At 38.0% G+C, this 21,369-nt stretch overlaps 1 protein-coding gene across 2 annotated transcripts in view; it reads left to right on the top strand.

Moving 5' to 3' along the window:
* Positions 1-894: 894 nt before the first annotated feature.
* LOC144644632 (uncharacterized) overlaps positions 895-21,369 on the top strand; it is a 117,329-nt gene continuing 96,854 nt past the window's right edge. Inside the window, exons 1-21 of one of the 2 annotated variants that reach the window (XM_078504162.1) lie at positions 895-989; positions 3,507-3,571; positions 4,262-4,417; positions 4,660-4,899; positions 5,465-5,577; positions 6,398-6,628; positions 7,223-7,335; positions 7,952-8,559; positions 9,044-9,715; positions 10,659-11,016; positions 11,204-11,350; positions 11,944-12,060; positions 13,226-13,551; positions 14,543-14,681; positions 14,866-14,985; positions 15,478-15,803; positions 17,157-17,295; positions 18,115-18,224; positions 19,508-19,636; positions 20,318-20,557; positions 21,225-21,337. In XM_078504162.1, coding sequence (XP_078360288.1) covers positions 905-989; positions 3,507-3,571; positions 4,262-4,417; positions 4,660-4,899; positions 5,465-5,577; positions 6,398-6,628; positions 7,223-7,335; positions 7,952-8,559; positions 9,044-9,715; positions 10,659-11,016; positions 11,204-11,350; positions 11,944-12,060; positions 13,226-13,551; positions 14,543-14,681; positions 14,866-14,985; positions 15,478-15,803; positions 17,157-17,295; positions 18,115-18,224; positions 19,508-19,636; positions 20,318-20,557; positions 21,225-21,337 — 4,547 coding nt within the window. In that variant the 5' untranslated portion in view covers positions 895-904. Of the gene's footprint in view, positions 990-3,301; positions 3,385-3,506; positions 3,572-4,261; positions 4,418-4,659; positions 4,900-5,464; positions 5,578-6,397; positions 6,629-7,222; positions 7,336-7,951; positions 8,560-9,043; positions 9,716-10,658; positions 11,017-11,203; positions 11,351-11,943; positions 12,061-13,225; positions 13,552-14,542; positions 14,682-14,865; positions 14,986-15,477; positions 15,804-17,156; positions 17,296-18,114; positions 18,225-19,507; positions 19,637-20,317; positions 20,558-21,224; positions 21,338-21,369 lie in introns of those variants that run through there. The other variant, XM_078504161.1, reaches the window with a different exon arrangement.

Here is a 21,369-nt window from a genome sequence, read left to right as displayed (position 1 = left end):
TATAATAATAGCTAAAGTTTAGCGCCTTTCCAGAAAGGCTTTGTACTTCTTTCTTTCCCGCCCAATCTACTCCGTCCCTATTCACAAAAATCACGATTGTACCATTTTATGAACATTTATTTCACCAGCGAAAATCCAGTGGCTCAAATTCTTGACGTTCTCTGTTTTCGTCATGGTGGGTTGATTTTCTAATTAAGATGTTCATGCCGTGATGAAGTTCAGCCTAAATGGAAGCTAGCTACTCATTCGGTTCATGCGTTTAATTTAATTTTTTGAATAAATTATCAAACTGACGCTAGCAAAAACGCTTGAAGATCAGCAAATTCACAGCCAAGGAACAAAAATCTGATTCTCTTTTTTACATTTCAATGAAATAAGTATCCCACTGAGGAAGCTTGGTTATAGATCTCTGTTTGGCGATCTCTGTTTTCGTCATGGTGGGTTGATTTTTTCTAATTAAGCTATCATACCAAGGCGAAGTGAAGGGCGGATATATAGGGAGGGCGAAGATGAGAAAAGATAGCAGTCTTTAATAATAGCTGGAGTTCATCTGCTTTTGAAAAGACTTTGCGCTTCATCTCCCTTTTTCGCCCCCTCCGAAGCAACTAGAAACCAGCAAACCCGAATCTAAAACAGAGAAAGTCACAAATAAGAAAAACTGGTAAATACTATGAAGTAAATGTCAATAAAATAACTCATAAGTTAAGTGGGGCAATCCACCAGATACTGATGAGAAATTTTACAGTCATTGATTTCTTTGGGTTGTTATCACAAATGCAGACAGGGCATTTGTGATGGAAATTTTGTAGTTTCGTTCTGCTTCACGGTTTGGTGATCTCATAACTACATTAGTCACTCCCTCCTTATCCAAAGAGCATTCTTGTCAATATCTCAAACCGACAAGATGAGAGGCGCTCTTCTCATTTTGCTGACTATCGTCTCTGTTGCTTGCGCAGCGGTTACTTTTCCGTCCAAGCGAGATAAAAGAGGTAAGAAGATTTTGGAATTGTGTGTTAAAGCCACTGTGTTCTTAAAAGTAAAGGTTTTCAGGAATGAAAAAAGCGAAGACTAAGATTTAAAGAATTTTGCCGAATTTCGGTCCTCACTTCAATCTTGACTTGAAAATGACGATGTTAATTCTGCTAACTTGAAAAAACGAAAATTTCATTTAACTGCACGCCTTCATACCGTTTTGTCCTCGGCAGTAGGGGTTAGGGTGCAATGAAAAAGTATGATGTTCACTTTTCTGCCTGTAAGAGCATGGAATTTACGTCCCGTGCCTAAATAAGATTTCTCACAAAATCAAAAGTTTGAATCGTTCGGCCTTAATAGAAGTAACTCGTTCATTCGACAATCGGCCGGCATGTTGTGATCATCATGTAATTTCCCGGAATGTGAAAGGAAAAAAAGAAGAGTCGTTTTCTCGGAGTCTTCTTCGCGCACAGGACAATTAATCGCCTAACGGAACAAATGAAAATATTTTTACAATGTTTGGCTCATTTGCTGTGGCCCGTGTGGGCTTTCGAGCTGAAGGATTGGAGTTTTGTTAGTGTTTACTTTCATCAGCGTTTTCATCTTGTGCATTACTTTTAGCTCTTTGTTTTTACTGTTTAGTGCCTACGAAATGTGGTGTACTTTTTTCTCATGAGACCTACATATAACATGCAATGCCATTTTCACACTTAACAGTACTCATTGCCCAAGATTTGGTACTGCATAGCGCAATTTTCATGGTTGATATCTTGTGAAATCAGGAATTCTTTTCTTTATAAATTACTTATGCTTCATTGCTTTGTGGTCATTTTAAATCAGATACAACTAATCAATCGGGTAAATTCAGTTTCTATGAAAAGTAAGTTACGATTTACAAAGTTTTACCCGCTTTAATAATAATGTAACTTTGCTTGTCTTGCTAGAGCTTTTGTTCGTAATCGAACTGTTTAGATTCAGTTTATTCAGTAATTTGCCTTGTTTAAGCCTGGTTTTCACTAGCGACGCAAGCACAAGCGCAAGAAAAAGAGCTCTTATTTCACCGTGAAAACGGCTTCGACTCGAGCAAAAGCACAAGCGCATTGCATTTTGATGCTTGTGCTTGTGTTGCGGATTTGTCCTTTTTGCGTGATTGCGCTTGTGCTTGCGTCACTAGTGAAAACCAGGCTTCAGCGTGAAAATAAAAAACAAAATCGCCAAGCAATTCCTCTCTCTCTCTACCTGAATGAATGAGCTTCGAGAAAATAAAATAGTCTAGTCTAATTAAGTTGAGGATCCAACTTTTACTTCACTATTTCGAAAAAAAGTCAATTAGACCTAAAATGTTTCATGACGCTGCTCTCGAAATTGAATGACGCTTGGGTGGACCTTTTAAGCGTGACCTTTACCGTCATGCAAAATTAAGAAGTCACGATTGTCGCTTTCTGCTCTTTCTGGAGCCTCTTGTTTGTTTGTCTGTTCTTGTTTTGACGATCCTTTACCTAGCCACGCAGCTTAAGATGATATAATTCCACAAAGGCCGTGGGTGAACCACTTTCAGTTTTCTCACACCTTAAATCGTGACTAAACCAACTTGACAGGGTTCTTTGTTTAGTTCGCATGTTTCGGTATTGACCGCGCACAAAACACAAAAGCTGTTTACTTCTGTCAAAGCAACTAACCAATAGAAACGTCTCCGTTACGAAATTTATGCATATTGTTTAAAACAAAAGACTGTGTACGGTCGAATTATTTTCTCATCAATAATAACACTCCCGTAAACACTCGCATCTGATTGGTTGGCAGCAGAACAATTTATCCCAAATTGTATCGCTAGCTGAACAACTAAAAATAAATGTATCGCTCATGTTTCGCGCCAAATAAAACGCGGCTGCATCACACAACTCGTTTCCAGCCTGCTTCACTCCCGGATTTGTTTCTGATAATCGCCAATGAACGTTGACGGTCCTAATCGACAAATTTAACCTGAAACATTAACTGAAGGATTTGATTTTAAAGTTTTGTTTTTAGTAAAAAGAGAACCCCCCTTCATAGCCAAAGCCAAGGTGAACAAAATAACGCCGAAAGGAGGCTTGGCACTTATTAATAACTTGCGTAAACATGAAACTTTTAGCATAATTATTAAAAGGAAATCGGTCTTTTTTTCTCGAAACAATTATGGATTAATTGAACCGGTGAACAGATCAGATTTTTTTTCCATTTCCACTCGTGGCTCAGCCACTTGTGGAAATTATTAAAAAGTCTGATCTGTTCCCTGGACGTACAATCTCGAACATACCGCTATCTTATACTATTGTTGTGAACTCAACATCTTTATTCATGAGAACATGACAGCTGAACAGTTGCTATCTGTGTTGGGTGGGAATGTTGTAAGGGATAAAAATGGAGACATTGGTATGTAGAAAAGTAAATACTGCGGTGAAATATGGTTTTCGTCGCTTGATAAAGCCTTTTCTAATGCACAAGCTATGAAACGTTGAGCTTGTTGTATTATTTTTTTACACCTTTCCATGTAGACCTGGATCGGAACGAAAGCGAGCTAGGAGATGCCCAGGTCACAAATCCTCAAGCAGTGCCTCAGGTAAGGAACATGAGTACTAGCATGTATTATCACAACTCTCTCTTCGTGCATTTTCAAAATCTCTCTCCGTGGGTTCTTGTCCAATCGTGAGATTTGACCAGAAAAAATCCCATAGAAAAGACGAAGCTCTACAGAGTTCCGTAAAGAATGTATTCATTGTGTTTGCATAAGTAACAACCAATCCAAGACACGAACCTCTTAAGGTGGCCTACTACAGTTTTGAGGGGTAAATGAGCCCAACAACTCTTTTGTATAATGTTCAAAAGTGTTGTATCTTTCTCTTAGTACTGTTTTTTACAGCGTACAACAACATATGTGACATTTAAACACAAAAAATGCTAAAAAATGCTAATAAGCAGCCAAAATGAACGAGCGAGTGCTTAAGAGGGGCCTGGAGTTTCACCCAAAATCTACCCATATAATCCCACCTGAAAATTTCAGAAATTACAAATTGGCTTTGATTTGACATTCTTGAAAAATAAAATAAAAATATGTAAGATAGATTCCGAGCTATTTTTAATATAGGCAAAATATCACAATTTTGTATTTTGCGAAAAATAAGTCTGAGATAAAGAAATATTTTCGAAAATGAGAGATGGAGATTTAGAAGGCATGGCATTTCTTGGGGGAAGGGGACAGTATTGTCCAAGAGTTAACTGTTCTCTTTTCTTTCCAATTTACCGAGAATAGAAACGGGCTGTGACACCTGTGGAAGTGCGAGGCAAAAAGAAGAAAGGAGGAAAGAAAGGAGGTTTGGCACAGAATATAGGACAGCAGGCAGTGGATAAACAATTGGAAATCATGCAGGAGCAACAGCAAAAAGCTGGGGAATTTGTGGACAAAAAGGTGAAACATATTTCAATTAGTTTAATATATTTCATAACATATTTCTCAAGGTCAATCGAGTGGGCGAGTGCGAGAAAAAATACTTTGTCCTCGCACGTCGAGTAATCATCATCATCATGAACATCATCATCATCATCAAGGATTTTGTTCTAAGAAAGTACAGCAAAACTTAATTTACATTGAGAGAACAGCCCTTAACTCACACTACAATAGTTAAAAGCGGTTTTTCGGTGTATTTTCAGTTGGACATCAACATCGTGCCCGATAAAGGCTGGCAAACCGAAGATTTGTTTGTTCCTTCTGGTTTTCACATTGATGCTGAAATTACTGGAGAAGATGCGAAACAAGAGGGAGAAAAAGGAGAGCAACCATTCTCTTATCCCATGGGAGTAGGCGGAATGATAATGAATGGATGCTATGACAAGAACTATCAACCAGGAGATCCGTGTTTTCAAGCTAAGGGGAAAACCACCATTTGCTTGGTATGCTTTCGTTGCAAATTTTTGTGTAAAAGCAGCTGTCATTATGCTGCTCATTCGCATTTTCCCATGATTTACTGTTAAACAACAATTAAGGTAACAAAGCTACGAGTAGAACGACCACTCAAATGGGGCAACGATCTTAACTTAAAGGGATAGCGTGGTGTCTTGCCAGCCCAAAATTAAGGCTATCCTAGCCGGTGATAAGATAATAAATATGTTCCCGGTCTGTACGATAACAATTAATTATTTATTAGCGAATTTTATAACTTAACAATTTTATAAACAACCAACGTTAAACTTATAATTTTGATAAACGTTTATAGTTATGCCATAATTATTTTTAAAGATAACGTACCGTGTGAGAAAAGATATTGATTTTGATGCCACTTGGAATTTTGCACTTGTGCAGGAATTCTGTATGTACATTTATTATGGTTTTTAATGGTCTACTATTCAATACCTCATCGACTCATCAACTTTAAAAAAGCGCCACAGCTAAATTGTTGCCATTTGACAGATGAGATTTCATCCATGTAGAATTGTCGCCTTTTCTACTTGTTATTAGAGTATGATTGACGGCGCTGCCTTTATCGGAGTTGGGTTTGATGGTCGTGGTGACTTCAGTTCCGAATCACGGAAGATGAGCATTGTGCAACGTGACTGCTCGGGAAAAGCAACGTAAGTTTTAAAAGCGGCAAAGGGTATTGCAGAAATTACTTAACCATCGCTTAAAGGGACACAATCACCAGCTTCACTTTAAAATCTCAAGAGCCTAAAGACATATGGAAACAAAGAATAGTGGTCCAGTTTTGTTAAAAATTACTATGCCAGTGTACTGAAACTCTAAACAAGCGATATAATTGTGATGCAATCAGGAACTTTTGATTTCAACTTGAAAAAACAGGCTGATTTTTTCAAGTTATGCACCAGACCCTGTGGCCTGGAAAAACAGCTAAAATTTATTATGGCTTCCTTTTTCCTTCAACAACAATTTACTTTTTATCTTCATCTTGATGTACTAGGTGCATTACATGTACGAAAAGACCACTTCGATATTTTTAGTACTTTTTACCGAGAAGCAGAAAAATCGCAGTGACAGTGTCTCTTTAATTTTATAAATAGTTTATATAGTTGATATGCCTCGCACAGAAAAAATAACAGCAGGGTAAAATAGAAAAATGACCAAATACAGCAGTAAAATATATATTTTTAATGGTATTGGCAACCTCGCTGTCAAGGCTTTTTCCATGGAATTCAAGAGAAAAGCTCTGGAAACGAGGTTGTGGTATTGTAACCCAGACACTTGCGATACCTACGCATTACAGACCAGTTAATTTCGAACAGAATAAGCTCACTCAAAAAATCAAAATAGCATCACATTTCATTTTTTTTAGGTTCGTAAAGTTACTGATAGTGGCCCTTTAGAAGATTATTTTCTATCAGTTTATAATATAGGAAATGAAATGTTTCTCACCATCAATCATATCTGCTCTCTTAGATACGATGATGCTGACGTCCCTGATACCATGAATGTACACGGTGTTTATGACACTAGCGCTACAATGCAGTCATTTTACAGCCGAACAGAATACCAAACATTTCTTCAACGTCAAGCAGGAATGGCGGGGTCGGCTTTTGGTTTTTACGCCGGAGTGAAAAAGGCTTGGGGAAGTTCTACCCTCAGTGGAGGACAGCAATACCTGGCACTATTTTCCATCGACATTGACAGGTATATCTAACAATAAATTATTCCTCGAGTGCGCGTTAGCCTGTGTAGCGTGTTGGTTTCATTGGCGCGATGTCTTACAACGAGCGGTGAAGCGGCGAGAGGAATGGGACCGATAGAGTTTCACTGCTTACTCCCAATTCCTCTTCCGGCTTTTCCCGCTCATTTTAATGTGTCCTGGCACGTTGGAAAAGCTATGGGAGATAGCGATGGTAGATTGTGGATAATTGACTATAATAAATTATACCAGCAGCTACCAACATATACTACATGACATTTAAAGTGATTCTTCGAATTCACAAAATAATTATTGGAAAGCTCCAAAATTGGTTTTCTAAAGTAGAAAGAAAAAACAATAAATATCAGTAAACAAGAGTGATTACCACTGCGTAAGATTAAGACGTACAACAAACATCAAACTTGAAGGATAAAAATGCCCTACTTTTTTCAAGATGCGAGATCAATAAGCTGTAGTAATAAAGAAATCTATTTTTACCCGAAAGAAGAATACTGAATAAAAACGCCTGGGTTTCCCTTACTAAACTTCGAATGGAAGCATTCATTATTATTTAATCCCGGTATTTTACTGTTTTATAGGTATGAAATCTATTTAGACGAAGTTAAGCCAGGCGATCTCAGTGTGAACTTCCTTCAGGAATTCATGGAACTACCATTGTCATATTTAGCTCCTGGGGCAGCTATCAAATTTCGTAAGTACTTGGACTGTTTATTTCTTCCATTATAAGTAATTTTCAACAACCATTAAATAAAAAATATCCAAGTTTCGTAAAATTGCCAAAATGAAAATCGAGTCGTTGTATGATGTAGTCTTACAATGAACGTTTCGAATACACGGGGGGAGGGGGTGCTTAAAAATGTTTGGGTGGGGTCATTTACAAGGACCTTAGGACCCCTACCCTGTATCAGACCATAAAAAGCTTAAATTTATTGCCCAGACTTAGACCGGCTGGAAGTGAAGATGATTTTTTTACTCTTAAATTTTCTCCTCAATATTACAAAATCCATTATTTCAATTCACACTTTTTAAACGACCTGATTTAGACAAGTAGAAAGATTTAAATTTTGTTTATAAAAAAAAAAATCTCCATTCAGCTCCCCCATCTCAGACTAAAAAGACCAAACTTGGAACCCCATCACGGATCTATTGAGAAGGTCAATAAGAAGACCCCATCCACCAGCCACCTTACCCATATAGCTTAGATAAGGAAGTACCCCTTCCCGCTGAGAAGAAGATTAAATACCCAGCCTATGGAAAGCCTCTATTTGAGTGAATATTTCTGACTTAATTGCTATTTACCTACCCAGAGGATTTCATTCTTCGTTGGGGAACACACTACATAAAATCTGGAAAGTTCGGCGGCCGGCTTCAAATCTTCAAAACAATGGAGGCTAACCAGGTCTCAAGCAAAGCAGAGTTCAGCCAAGTAATGGAGGCAGAGTTCAGAAGCCTGTTTGCAAGTTTCCACGCCAAGAGTGAAAATAAAGGAGGAAGCAGCCAAAAGCAACAATCGAAAACTTCTTCTACCTCTATAACAGTCGAAGGGGGAGACCAAGAAATCGCTTCCGTCATCTCAGATGTGAATTCGCCAACGATAAAAAACGAAATCAAGCAATGGTTGGAATCAATTCGTACTTTTCCCAAGCCCTTCAAGTTTATGGTTGCACCAATTACAGATCTTCTAAAGTTCAATCCTTCATCCCTGTTTACTGATGAAGAAAGAGACTGGGGCTGTGAAGCACATCCAGCTGACATGAAAAAAGACCCAGACACCGGAGAAAGTTACTACGAAGTCAAAATCAATGGAACATTAGCAAAAAAGATGTGTCCATACAAAGACCGAGACGATTTGATTTACGTGATTGAGCGACGACGGAACAACCTCGGAAGAGCGATTGGAATATACATGGAAGAGGTAAAGTATCTTATAAATAACTCCAGGACTTATATTCCAACTCTTAATTGTAGGAGGGGCGAAGTAAATAGAATCTTTCTTGGGTTTTTGCTTTTGTTTTTATGAGTGACTTAAATTTCCTCAGCAAATTGAGGTAACGACCTGTTGAATATAATGTTGACATAAAGTAATGTGACGTCATAGAATCTGTAATCTTGGATCAATCATTTTGGATTTTATATCATGAAAATAAATGGTTGTGCTTTAAGCATCTATCGCACCTCTAAAACGTACGACAAACCTGTTACAATAACTATGGTACATATTATGAAAGTTAGTAAATCTTATGGTTAATTACATTGTACCTACCCAAAAACTCTAAGAGACAATCCTACTTCCATAAAACCCAATACTGTTAGATCTTATGAGAGTAATGCATAACATTTTGGAATCGTTATAATCATTCCCCGGCTCATTGTAAAAAAATTGAATTTCTCTTCATTAGGGTCCCATATCTGTGTCGGAGACAACTCTACATGCTGGAAGACCTGGCTGTCAGACGGAGAATTTTAAGTTTCAAGCAAAAGCCGGCCATCCAAGTTGGGATGCGATAATAAAAGATGAAACAATTTTTGTGGTTGTCTTTAGCTCAAACGTGGATCTAAGCGGATCATTTAAAGGACCAGTTGCTATAACGCCCCGCATGGAAAGGTACGTGCGATATTTCAACGGTGAATGGTTCGCTGGTACAAGTCATGACGACATTGATATGACTACTGCGTGTAGTTACGGTGGTGAAAATAACCAGATTTGCATCCTTGGACTGGTTTTGACTTACAATCCACGAAACGGATATCTCAGTTTGACAAAAGAAGACCTTGATATCTCAAAAGAAGCTTTTCCGAATTTGCCTGAGGACAGAGTTGGTACGATTATGGCACATGCTGAATGGCCAGCTGAAGACATCTTTCACATGGATACAGTAGTCGGCTACCTTCCATGTAACGTAAAATGGTCCAACGCCTTACGGTTTGACCCTAGCAACAAAGAAGGAAAATGTCTTCACTTTACGGCATCATCAAGAGGAACTGTGTTTGTCATATTCGCTGCCGTTCCGGAAAAGAAAAGTACGTGGTATTATGTGCAAATATCGTCGGAAGGTGTTGGAATATTTAAGGTGAGACTGATACTTCAGATACTTTGCTAATGTTACTAAGGGCCTCTTTACATGAGAGTTTTCGTCCCGGGATGACTTTCGTCCCGGGATGAATTCATCTCGGTGTCTGGTCATTTTCTTGTTGCTGTTTACATGATGATACATGATTTCGTCCCGGGATGAGTTCATCCCGGGACGATTTCATCCCGGGATGAAACACCGGGATGAAATGTCATCCCGGGATGAAACGTGACAAAAACCCCATGTAAACAGTCCTTCCCGGGATGAAATGTAATGTTATGTAAGTACGGGCGAGATGAATTCAACTCGGGCGGGTCGACTTATTTCGGGATGAACACGCTCATGTAAAATGAATTTTTTTTCATCCCGGGACGAAATTCATCCCGGGACGAAACTCATCTCGGCTCTCATGTAAAGAGGCCCTAAAAACCAGTGATATTTTGCAAGATTTAGCAGGGTAACTTTATATAGTTATATAAATTGTCAATGAACCGATTTTAGAGCAAGATAAAATGTGGTGGGCAGCGCTTTGTAACTGAAATAAGGCAAGTCTTCTTGTCGGGACGTCCAAATATGGTAGACTAATTTTATCACAGGAGAATTGCCATTCATAAATAACAGATAACAAAGACATATCTGGGTATTGTAATAATTTATTGAATAATATAGTACGTTATTTAGTATGCGGGGAACGTGGGTGCAAATTCCACTCGAGGCAATTTTTCTATCAAACGGTTATTCGGCTGTATGATTTATCGTACTCGGGGCAAATTTTCTCAAAAAAAAAAATACAAATGAAACAACAAAAGTCAGTAGTAAATAAAGCAATTCTAAGATATATAAACCACCAATGAAGTTTAACTGAAAATGGCAAGAATGAACATTTAATCGGAAGGCAGCCCCTTTTTATAGCTGATTACTCATGTCTTGTTATTTTTTACAGTCTCAGAAACTCATGGTTTCAACCGTTGATATCAACGCAGTCGGCTTGGGTTCTGATATTCTCTACCAGTCCTATTTTGTATGTGTAAAAGAAACCTCAGCAAGCACCGTGATTGAGTACGGAAAAAGTCAAGGGACAACTGAGTTCGGTGACGTCTACCTGACAATGATTGACAGAGACAACCCGTTGAATGTCCGTTTCTATTCATTTGGGAATGGGGAGAAGCCATTGGAGGTAATTGATGCACACATCATATCACGCCACCTGACCAAAGCCAACTGTAGAGGAGACACTGTGCTGGATAAAGAAACGAACATGTGTGTGCAAAATTGTCACGAGCTGTGCGATCCAAACCAAGGTAAAGAAATATTTCCATTGAAACACAACATTTTTGCAACTTGATGTCGATTTTCAGTTGATTAAAACATCCTGTTAAAAGTGCAGTGTATTGCTAAACGTATGTCCCAATGATCAATCAATGAGCAATCTTTGTTGAATGGAAAACGTTTTGGTTTCCTTTGATTTGTTTTAATTATTTTTTTAAGGATGTCGAAGAACCTCAAGTGGCAAACCTCTGGCCACCGACTGTAATGCATGCCGCTATGTAAAGAATGCTGACACGGGAGAATGTCTTGAGAAATGTCCAGAAGGCTGGGAGATAAGTGACGACATTTGTGTTAAAGGCGAACAAGGTAATAAATTAAGTCAAATGCAAAAGAAACCGAAACAAGACGCCTTTTGCCCTCGATACGTTTTACTCGCAAAAAAACTTGGATCTTACATCTTTGAAATACGCGCGCATGGTTTTTATTCACGAGCTGGGTAGTTTTAAGAAAAGGAGATTATAAATTCACAGGTGTATTCGTTCTATTTACTTGCCCTTACGCAGCACAAAATCTTCTTTAGAAACTAATAACTTTGCCTATGCCGATTTTTTTTTGCGCTTTTTAAAGACAAGCGAACTCTGAAGTTCAAAATTCAACAAACGATTGCGTTTTTTGCTGCCGTCAATCATAATTATGGCGACAGCCAACGAACCGTGAAAAACAGAATTAGACAAAATGGATCAGAATCTACCAAACACCACTGACCAGACATGACCATTTTGATCCGGTTGAAGTGAACTTCTCTTCTCCTAGAGGTCCACTTAAAGATGATTGACGGCAGCAAAAAGCGTAAACCGTTGGTTGAGGATTGAATTTCAGAGTTCGAATGTTATTGAAAACTGCAATAAGTTTGGTATTTCTTTGTTCTGTGGAAATTGAGATTCTGAATTTTTTTCTAGCAATGGAGGCATGTGATTCGAGCCCGTGCTTGAATGGAGGGTACTGCACCAACGAAGCAGAAGGAAAGTACAGTTGCGAATGCCAGAGTGGTTGGTTTGGACAAAGATGTGAAACTGGTAAGCTACAGTTGGTGTTATGGGTCTTTTAGATCTGCGTTTTTTACGTTTTTTAGCGTTATTAGAGAGATCAAGCTTCACTTTCTGACAGCAAACGGCAAACGGCAAAATGCTGCTGATTCTGTTTACATTTTCTAACAAATTCATCAGAACAATAGAAAATAATTTACTTATTCACACCAAAGAAAACTACTCACTTTGACGTATAAGCGGCAAACAGCAGACGGCAAAAGTTGGGTTTTTCCGTTCGCATAAAAAAAACAAGTGTGTAATCCTGGTTCAACTTCTGTTGAAGTCTGGCGACAGTCGAAATGCGACGCAAAGCGTTTGAGTATGTCTTTGCACCAATTGCGGTGCCTGTGATCCCTCCCTTTTCAGTTATGAAATAGAAAAAAAAAGGCCTAAAACAACCCAGCCAGTGACGAAAAAGCAATCTTTATGTTTGTTCAAGAACCTGTATCAACAGTATGAGGGTGACATCTTAAATTTTACTATACTTTTACTAATAATCATCCGCAGTTTAGGAAAATATTTTAGTACAAACTTGTGCAAGTTTTACACATGAACAAATTGAGGTCATTGTGACGTCAAAATTCGTTGCTATGGTAACGAAATTTTTGGTCAAATATACCCTATTATGTACCTTTTGAGGCTAAAAACTCAAAAACTACTCGGTGAAAGTTCTTGTTTTTGATATATTCTTATGTAACCGACAAAAAGAAAAATTTTTGCCAATTTTTTAAAAAAAATTGTGGGCAGGATTCGGAGTTACGTAATTTTTTCATAAATTTAAGGCGGCTCTGAACATCACCTACAGAATTTTTTATAAAAATTGTTAGATTGTTTCTTTTGTCGATTAGACAAAAATATATGAAAAACAAAAACTTTCACTGTCTATTTTTTAATATTTTAGCCTCAAAACGTCAAATATATGGTATCTTTGACCACTTTGGACGTTGCTATGGCAACGATTTTGTGCGGTTGCTTGTTTAAAGTAGGACTTTAAATGGGATCATTACAGAGGTATGAAGTTTTGACTCTCAAGTGCGTATTGTCAAATAACCAACCTTAAAGGATTGTATCAGCTACACCGGCTAAATCTATCGGACGGGTACGATTCTTTAAACTCAGTATTAACGATTTTTCTGTATCCATAAACATTTAGAATGCAACAAAGCTCTCGGCATGGAGAGTGGTGTAATCAAAGACGCACAAATTACTGCCTCATCTGAGTATAGTTCAAGGCATGCCGCTGTCCGGGGAAGACTCAATATCAAAGCATCAGGAGGTAAACAAGGAGCTTGGTCAGTTGCTGCGAATGATGCCAACAAATGGCTCCAGATTGATTTGCTCAAGCAGCACACTGTAACGGGGGTAGCAACACAAGGAAGAGACATTTATAGTCAATGGGTCACCGAGTACAAGCTGCAGTCTAGTGACGATGGAGTGACCTTCCAAGGCTACAGGAAACCAGGAGATGCTGCAGATAAGGTGATATACACTTAGGCCATAAAAACATCAATTAAAGGCCAATTCCTTTGTAGGAATTCCATTCCTTTGTGCTCTTTGTACTTTGAATAAATACTATGACTGACTTAAAAAAATCGACGTATATCTTTAACAAAAATCAATACCCATTAGTTGAAAGAAAATCATCGAAATCGTGAATGCGTCAATCCAAAGTAGAATGGCAACAAGCGGATTCTGCAAATACCCATAACGAAAACAGGAATAACACAAACAGGCAAAACGCTAAAAAGGCAGCACGCAAATAGGCATAATGCAAAGGGGCATAAGGCAATAAAGCATAAAGCCATAAGCCATAACGCAAAAGATCGTCACTACAAACAAGCACAACGAATACAGCCATCAAGAAAATAGGAATGACGCAAACAGCCATAACGCAAAGAGACATCACGCAATAACTTTGATATATCAAGGTTAAGACACATGTAGACATTATGTTCCGTCAGTGTTGATGATCTCTTGAGAAATCTTTCAAATTTCCTTTATTGATGTGAAAACACAGCTTTGAAATGCCACTCGTATTGAAACCAAAATGCATCAAAGTGTTTTTTTTAAGAGTTAACAAGGAAAAAAACGAGGCAAAATCAAACTAATAAGCCACTCGAACGGCTAATGTGTTATGCCTCTTGCCGTTATGCCTATTTGCGTTTTTGCTGTTTGCGTCAAAACCGTTTGCGTTATGCTTGTTTGCGTGAAGCCTATTTGCGTGATGTCCATTTGCGTGATGACTGTTTGCGTGATGCCTTTTTGCGTTATGCTTGTATGCGTTTTGGTTACTAACTTTATGACCGTTTGCGTAACGCTTAGTTGCGTGATGCCTATTTGCGCCATGCTTGACTACAGCCGACATAACTCTTGGGGTCATTGAGACACGAAAACTGCCCCACCACGATAAGGTGGTGACCCCTTTCGGAGCAGACCTGAAAATAAATAATCTTTTTTACTTCCTGATTAGGTGTTTACTGGAAACAAGGATAAAACCACTGTCGTACGTCACGTGTTAGTGCCGCCGATCACCGCACGTTACATCCGTATTCTTCCAACAGCTTGGAAAAACCACGCATCAATGAGGGCAGAGCTTTATGGTTGTAAAGGTACTGAAGAAAATTCTCTATATAGATTCTCAGTAACATCATATCATACATCCAATTAACAGCTTCCAACAATTTTTCAATATGGGTTAACCACACTTCAAGTTAAAGAAAGTCATACAATAATTATTGTATTATGGTGTTTCCTTGTTCTGTGGAAATTGAGATTTTGAAAATTCCCCTTTAGCCGAAATGGAGGCATGTGATTCAAGCCCGTGCCTGAATGGAGGGTCTTGCACGAACGAAGCAGAAGGAAAATACACTTGCGAATGTCAGAGTGGCTGGATAGGAGAAAGATGCGAGACTGGTAAGCTACAGTTGGCGTAATGGGTCATTTTGGTCCGAGTTTAAGACACTGTTAACTGCTATTATACACTGCATCCTGGAAAACAAGCAAATTGCGTCAATCTAAAGGATTTGATCAGCTAAACCACATATCTATCGGCTCGTGATTATTTTCTACAGAAACCGTAACTCTAAGAACATTCTGCAAGTACCTAAACCAAGAACTAATTATTTTAAACGCAGTTTTGGTTATTCCGGGGCTGCTCTTTGGAATGGACTTCCATTTAAACTAAGTGAGCCATTAACCCCTGCAAGGTTTAGAAAGGGAATCATGACTTTTACTCCTCAACGGTTACCCACACGGCAAACACGTAAAACGGTATAATATATATTTTTTATCATTTTTTTAATGATGTTTCAACCGTAGTAAGATAAAGGTTTGTCAATGTTAATGTCAACAGAAACCTTTCCTTAAACATACATTAACTATTTATCTGTATCCACTAACATGTAGGATGCAAGGAAGCTCTAGGCATGGAGAGCGATGCAATAAAAGACGGACAACTCAGTGTCTCTTCACAGTGGAATTCAAATTATGCCGCAAGCCGGGCCAGGCTAAACATCAAAATAGAAGGAAGTAAAGGAGGATCTTGGGCAGTTGCTGCCGGTGATGCCAATCCATGGCTCCAGATTGATTTGCTTAGTCAGCACACCGTAACGGGGGTAGCAACGCAAGGAAGAGATAAGGTTGATCAATGGGTTAAAGAGTACAAGCTGCAGTACGGTAACGATGGAGCGACCTTCCAAGGCTACAGGAAACCAGGAGATGCTGCAGATAAGGTCTTATACACTTAGCCCATAATAATATCACTAAAAGACCACCCCTTTGTCGGAAGCGTTTTTTTTTTTAATTTTGAGTCAATAATAGGACTGACTTAAATACACTAATCAATTTCTAAGCAGATTTGATTTAATTTGTTGATTTCCGCTGCTGAACAAGGAGTGGGTGGAGGAGGGGGGAGAAGCCCTGGGTTTTCGTTTTTTTTGGTAAGATAAATTGCAAATTGCGTTTTCTAAAAGTTAACCGCAAAAATTCGACAATTTGTGTGGTGCTATAGCGGTTCAAACTCAGCCAAAATACCGCGCACCTTATGTACAGGAATTCTAGACGCGTTTGCCCCTGTTCCTGTTTCTTCCGAATTAAGATGGCAACAAAAACCTTGAATTGATCCATTCTTCGGTCTCAAAGCCATGGCCACCTGGCAATGTATGTCCCAACTGAAGCATTTTGAAATAAACTGCAAATGCCTCGACAGTACGGAATGTTTGGCGTTCTAACCTTACTAGGACTGTGTTATTTTCGCTTCGGCTCGTTTTGACTTTAACAAGTATCTCGTTTTGCCAAGGCTGTCATACGTGGTTTTTCGTTGCAGAAGAAAATAATATGGATTAGAGCAATCACGTTTTTTTAAGGGGCCTTACCATAGTTAAAAAAATTACTGTTTTTGGTATTGTATCACTGCTATCCCAGTGATATTGACGAATAACATTCAGCCTAAATCTGTGAAGAGTTGCCAAAAAAATGACACTGCTACTACGTCTAGGCAAGTTGCTATGGTTACATTAAAAGAGTTCAAACGTACCCTATTTTTGAGCTTTTCAATCAAATGACTTTAAAGTTACTCGTTGGAATTGTCTTGTTTTAGACACACTTGGTCACGTTTGACAATGACAACCAAGTCTGTCGTCACACTCGCCTTATCCTATTCATTGATAAATGTTTGTCAGCCTTTCGTCAGTATCATTGGGCTAATGGTGATAAAATACTAAATTATTAGGCACCTTAAAATGAACGCTATATTCTGGTATTTCTGTCATTTTTCTTTTTTTACTATTTATCTGTTTTATTGTACATACATGTTTAAGATTTAATTATTTGTTCTGTAATCTACCTCCTTAATTAAGTGTGTAAAATGTAAAATGCCTCTTTTTCGACCTTATGTTTACTTTAAATTGATAAATAGTGGTCACCCAACTAGTTTAGCTTTTTAGTTATTTTGGGTGACCAGCAACTGTATGTATTTTTAATTTATTTATTGTTTAAGTAATTTAGTAATTTTGCAGTTCAAATAAACGTTGTTGTTGTTGTTGTTATTACTCCTTAACAATTGTTCATGTTTACTTACTGATTAGGTGTTTACTGGAAATACTGACCGGGACACTATTGTACGTCACGACTTAATGCCGCCGATCACCGCACGTTACATCCGTATTTTACCTACCGCTAAGCATGGCCACGTATCAATGAGGGCAGAGCTCTATGGTTGTAAAGGTACTGAAGAAAATTCCCTGTATTGATTCTCACAAACATCATAAATTATCATGCCCGGGGGAGTTCAATAGGACTGTCCCGATTGCGCTCTGCAACTTTTGAGCAACTTTTGGCGTTTGGAGCAACGTTTTGCGGCTCTAGCAAATTCGAACAAGTTTTACCTGTCTGAGAAAGATACCCTGTGCTGATTGAGATTGCTGTCACGTGAGCGAAACTTCTCCTTTTTTTAAACGAGAAAGAAAGAACATCTTAGGAATGTAAAGACTCGTGTTAGAGGCTCAAAAATTGCGAAACGCGCTTGAACATTTGGACATTGTATTGACTTTGATAACTCACGTGTTATTGATAAAGGCTCTTCGTAAAACATTAGTATCATGGCACAACCTCTGCTTTTAAGCATGCAGACAATAATTCAAAGCTGCTTCCCAATCGATACTCTATTCTTTAATAAACTAGTGAACTTATTTAACACTTTTTTTACTCTTGTATTGTAGTTTCTTTTATTATTCTAGTCTCACGTCATTTTGTATATATTTTAGATTTATCTTTTTATTCCAATTGTATCCATTTTTTTGCCAGAGAACGTTTTTTTATTAATACATTTTTTCATGTCTTATCCTGGCTGCGAATCAATTTTCAATCGCACTTATATTGTCGTTTGAATATTGCGAGAAGTACAAATAACATATGACATATGATTGCAGTTTAAATATGAATACCACAAACCATTGCGCAATCAATAAGTACACGCTAAACTGTATGAAATGTTATATCAAATGTTTTCTTTACATACGTTTAACTCCTATACTTCGCATGTAGGCGGAAACCCACAAAAGAGAAACAGTGATGATTTTGAAAACCAGGCCAAACGTCGAGTGAAGAGAGATGATGGTGAGGATGAAGCTACTGAGTCACCACCCGCTGAAAAGGTACATGACTGAGGTTGTAATAATATTAAATCAGTCTTTCTAGGGGCACAATGGAATTTAAAGGGACTGTGTCACGGATTTTAGCCAAACCTAGGCATCGGAAATGACCATCAAATTCAGTGAAATATAAAAATAACCGCTTAAGGTAATTCCCTTGAAATAGAACTGCTCATAGATTTCCAACCAAACTTTGCCAGTTGGTTGTTTACCTTAAGGGAATTGAAATTTTGAAATAAAAAAGGGGGATCACCGTATTCGTTTAGGAGCAGGAAGACCTTGTATTTACCATATAACTCCTTATATTTCCTTTGCGAGTACTGGCAAAGTACACGTTTTCGGTAATAATGTAGTATTCTGCCATAGAAATTGATCTGTATTCATTTTGTAGAAAGAATTTGATCGCTACATTCGAACTAAGAGAAAAAAATGATAGGTCACCGAACTCGTTTACGAGAAAACGACGATTTCTCTCTCTCGCTAGCCAAGCCGCATAAAAAAGCCGCCATTTTGTTTATGTGCGCGCGCTAATTACGCGTAAAATTCTGCGCAGTAAGGATGCGCAATGCAATACTTGGAAATCTCCTTAAAACAGTAAAGAAACATTTTAATAACACAGCAAATACAAAAGAAGGTACGGATGGCCAAAACTGACGAAGATTGAAACGGATTGCAGTATGGGTTTTTGAAATATTGTTGGGCTGAACAGTTTTCAAAATTAGTCTCATGTTCTTGCAACTATAAATTATAACGTTTTGGGGACACGTTTGTTTGCAATGAAGCTAGGGTTTTGTCATTTGAATCCATAGGAGTAATTTATTTTTAAATATAAGTTTCATAGCAAGTATTTGGCAAAACTTAAAAAAAATAAACTTAACTCAGCCATGATACAGTCCCTTTAAAGTACATGTTGCCACCTTGCGCTTGAGTGTTGCGTATTCTTTAATTCAAGAAATCTGAAAACTTACTTCTGGTTTTTGAGGCCAAAGGTAGAAACCATAGAGCACAACTTTTTTCCCTATATGCACTAATTATGTAAATTTAAGTGTTATAAGTTGGTGCAAAAATAGTATGGTACTTTTAAGAAACGTTTCTGGAGATATCCATAAACATTATCATTAAAGATGAGCAGTGAAGCTTACAAAAAATTTACAAAAACTTCTCTTCTTCTTCTTCTTCTTCTTCTTCTTCTTCTTCTTCTTCTTCTTCTTCTTCTTCTAACAGTCCGCTTAAAATTGAACATGCGAATAGCTTTCACTAAAATTTTGTTTTTCAATATGCACTAGGAAAATGATGCTTCGGATATGACGGGTACGACTGGCATGGCTATGAGTATAGGACAAAAGGCATTGGAAAAACAGTTGGAGATCATGGGGGAGCAGCAGGAAAAAGCCGGGGAATTCATCAACAAAAAGGTATTATAACCATTCATTCTGTTCATGTTTCTGCACTTTTATTTTCATTTCCGTTGGTGATCAAACGCTTCACAATGTCTATAAAATAACGTGCCGCTACTCCCTGATATAACCTATATTGGTTTGTGTGCCAAAGGTATGGTGTTTGAGCCGTTTTGGTCGAAACAAAGGTAAAATTGTTGACCATGTTAGTTTGAAGAAGGGTATTGTTCTTACAATCTGGTCAGAAATTAGGACTTATATTTCTTAGAAGAAACTATTTTTATCATTGTTATTTCATCTCCTGAAAAGCCCGATAAAATTATTATCAGAAATTTGCATTGATGCATTGAAGCATTTCTCAAATGTTTACGCAAACAAAAAGGCTTGATTTGATTCAGGTCTAAAATAAGATGGGGAAGATCGCAAAATTTTAGTCTGAAATAGGGTGAGAGTTTCAAGAAGGGCGCTGTAAATCCCCACCCAAATTTTCGAGGAGTTCCCCCCGGATGTATAATTAAAGTCAAGACACTAAGAATTGACACTTTGATGTTACTTCCTAACATTAAATAATCTAATTTATTGGTGTCTTTTCAGACAACAGAAATACAATTTAGCAATACGGAAGGCAAAAATGCTGATTGATCGGTAGTAAAAGTGATTCTTGATATAAAGCGGTGGTCTGACTTGTTTTGTTTTCAGTTGGACATCAACATCAATCCTGACAAAGGCTGGAAAACAGAAGACATGTTTGTCCCTCCTGGCTTTCACATTGATGCTGAAATTACTGGAGAAGATGAAAAACCAGACGGAGAAATTGGAGACCAACCATTCTCTTATCCCATGGGAGTAGGCGGAATGATAATGAATGGATGTTTTGGCAAGGAGTATCAGCCTGGCGATCCGTGTTTTCAAGCAAAGGGGAAAACCACTATTTGTCTGGTAGGAAAACATTAAGCGTGAAATTCCAGAAAAAGACAGAGCGTGTATCCTGAAACAAAATAAGAACTAAAGTTGCTCCGTGACCGATGGAAACCAATTTATTGTTTGTGGTTTCTGTCTGCGGACTGAAGTTCTCGCATGTGATTGGCTCTAAACAAACATTCCAGACATATTTTTAGTGTTCACGCTTTTGTAAGAAGGGATGTAAAATGCGCAAAATATGTGATAAGAACCCCCGAAAATTTTATGCTGCAGGGCCGGTTTCGATGGAAACTAATTATAAAGTGGACCTTTCTAAGCCGATAGGCGGCTGTATTCATAGCAGCAGCTACGTCGTACACTGCTAGCATAAAGGAGAAATTCAATCTAAAGGAGCCACAAAGTATAAATTGGCACTTACTTCACATTGGATAAGTTAAGCTGTGAGAGAGTGAAGTCTATTAAAAGTCGTTTATTAAAATTAAAACGAGTTGAATGAAATTGTAAATGATTACATGTTCTAGTTAGGGGCTCATACGCCATCTGCAATTAATTTCAAAGCAAGCAAGGATAACACTTTCAAAATAAATTCTTCTTAAATTTCGTTATTAAGTTTGTATTAGTTTAGGACTTTCTTTGTAAAGGTTGATAAAATTTTAACTGTCCCAATATTTGATCTAAATTTAAGAGTCTTATTGACGGCGCTGCCTTTATCGGAGTTGGGTTTGATGGCCGTGGTGACTACAGTCCAGAATCACGAAAGATGAGCATTGTGCAACGAGATTGTTCCGGAAAAGCATCGTAAGTGTTGGCACACAAGTTTACATACTTTT

The sequence above is a fragment of the Oculina patagonica genome, chromosome 2 (genome assembly GCF_052425735.1).
Source record: "Oculina patagonica isolate OP01 chromosome 2, crgOcupat, whole genome shotgun sequence".
NCBI lineage: Eukaryota > Metazoa > Cnidaria > Anthozoa > Scleractinia > Oculinidae > Oculina > Oculina patagonica.
This window is presented reverse-complemented; position numbering and strand designations above follow the sequence as displayed.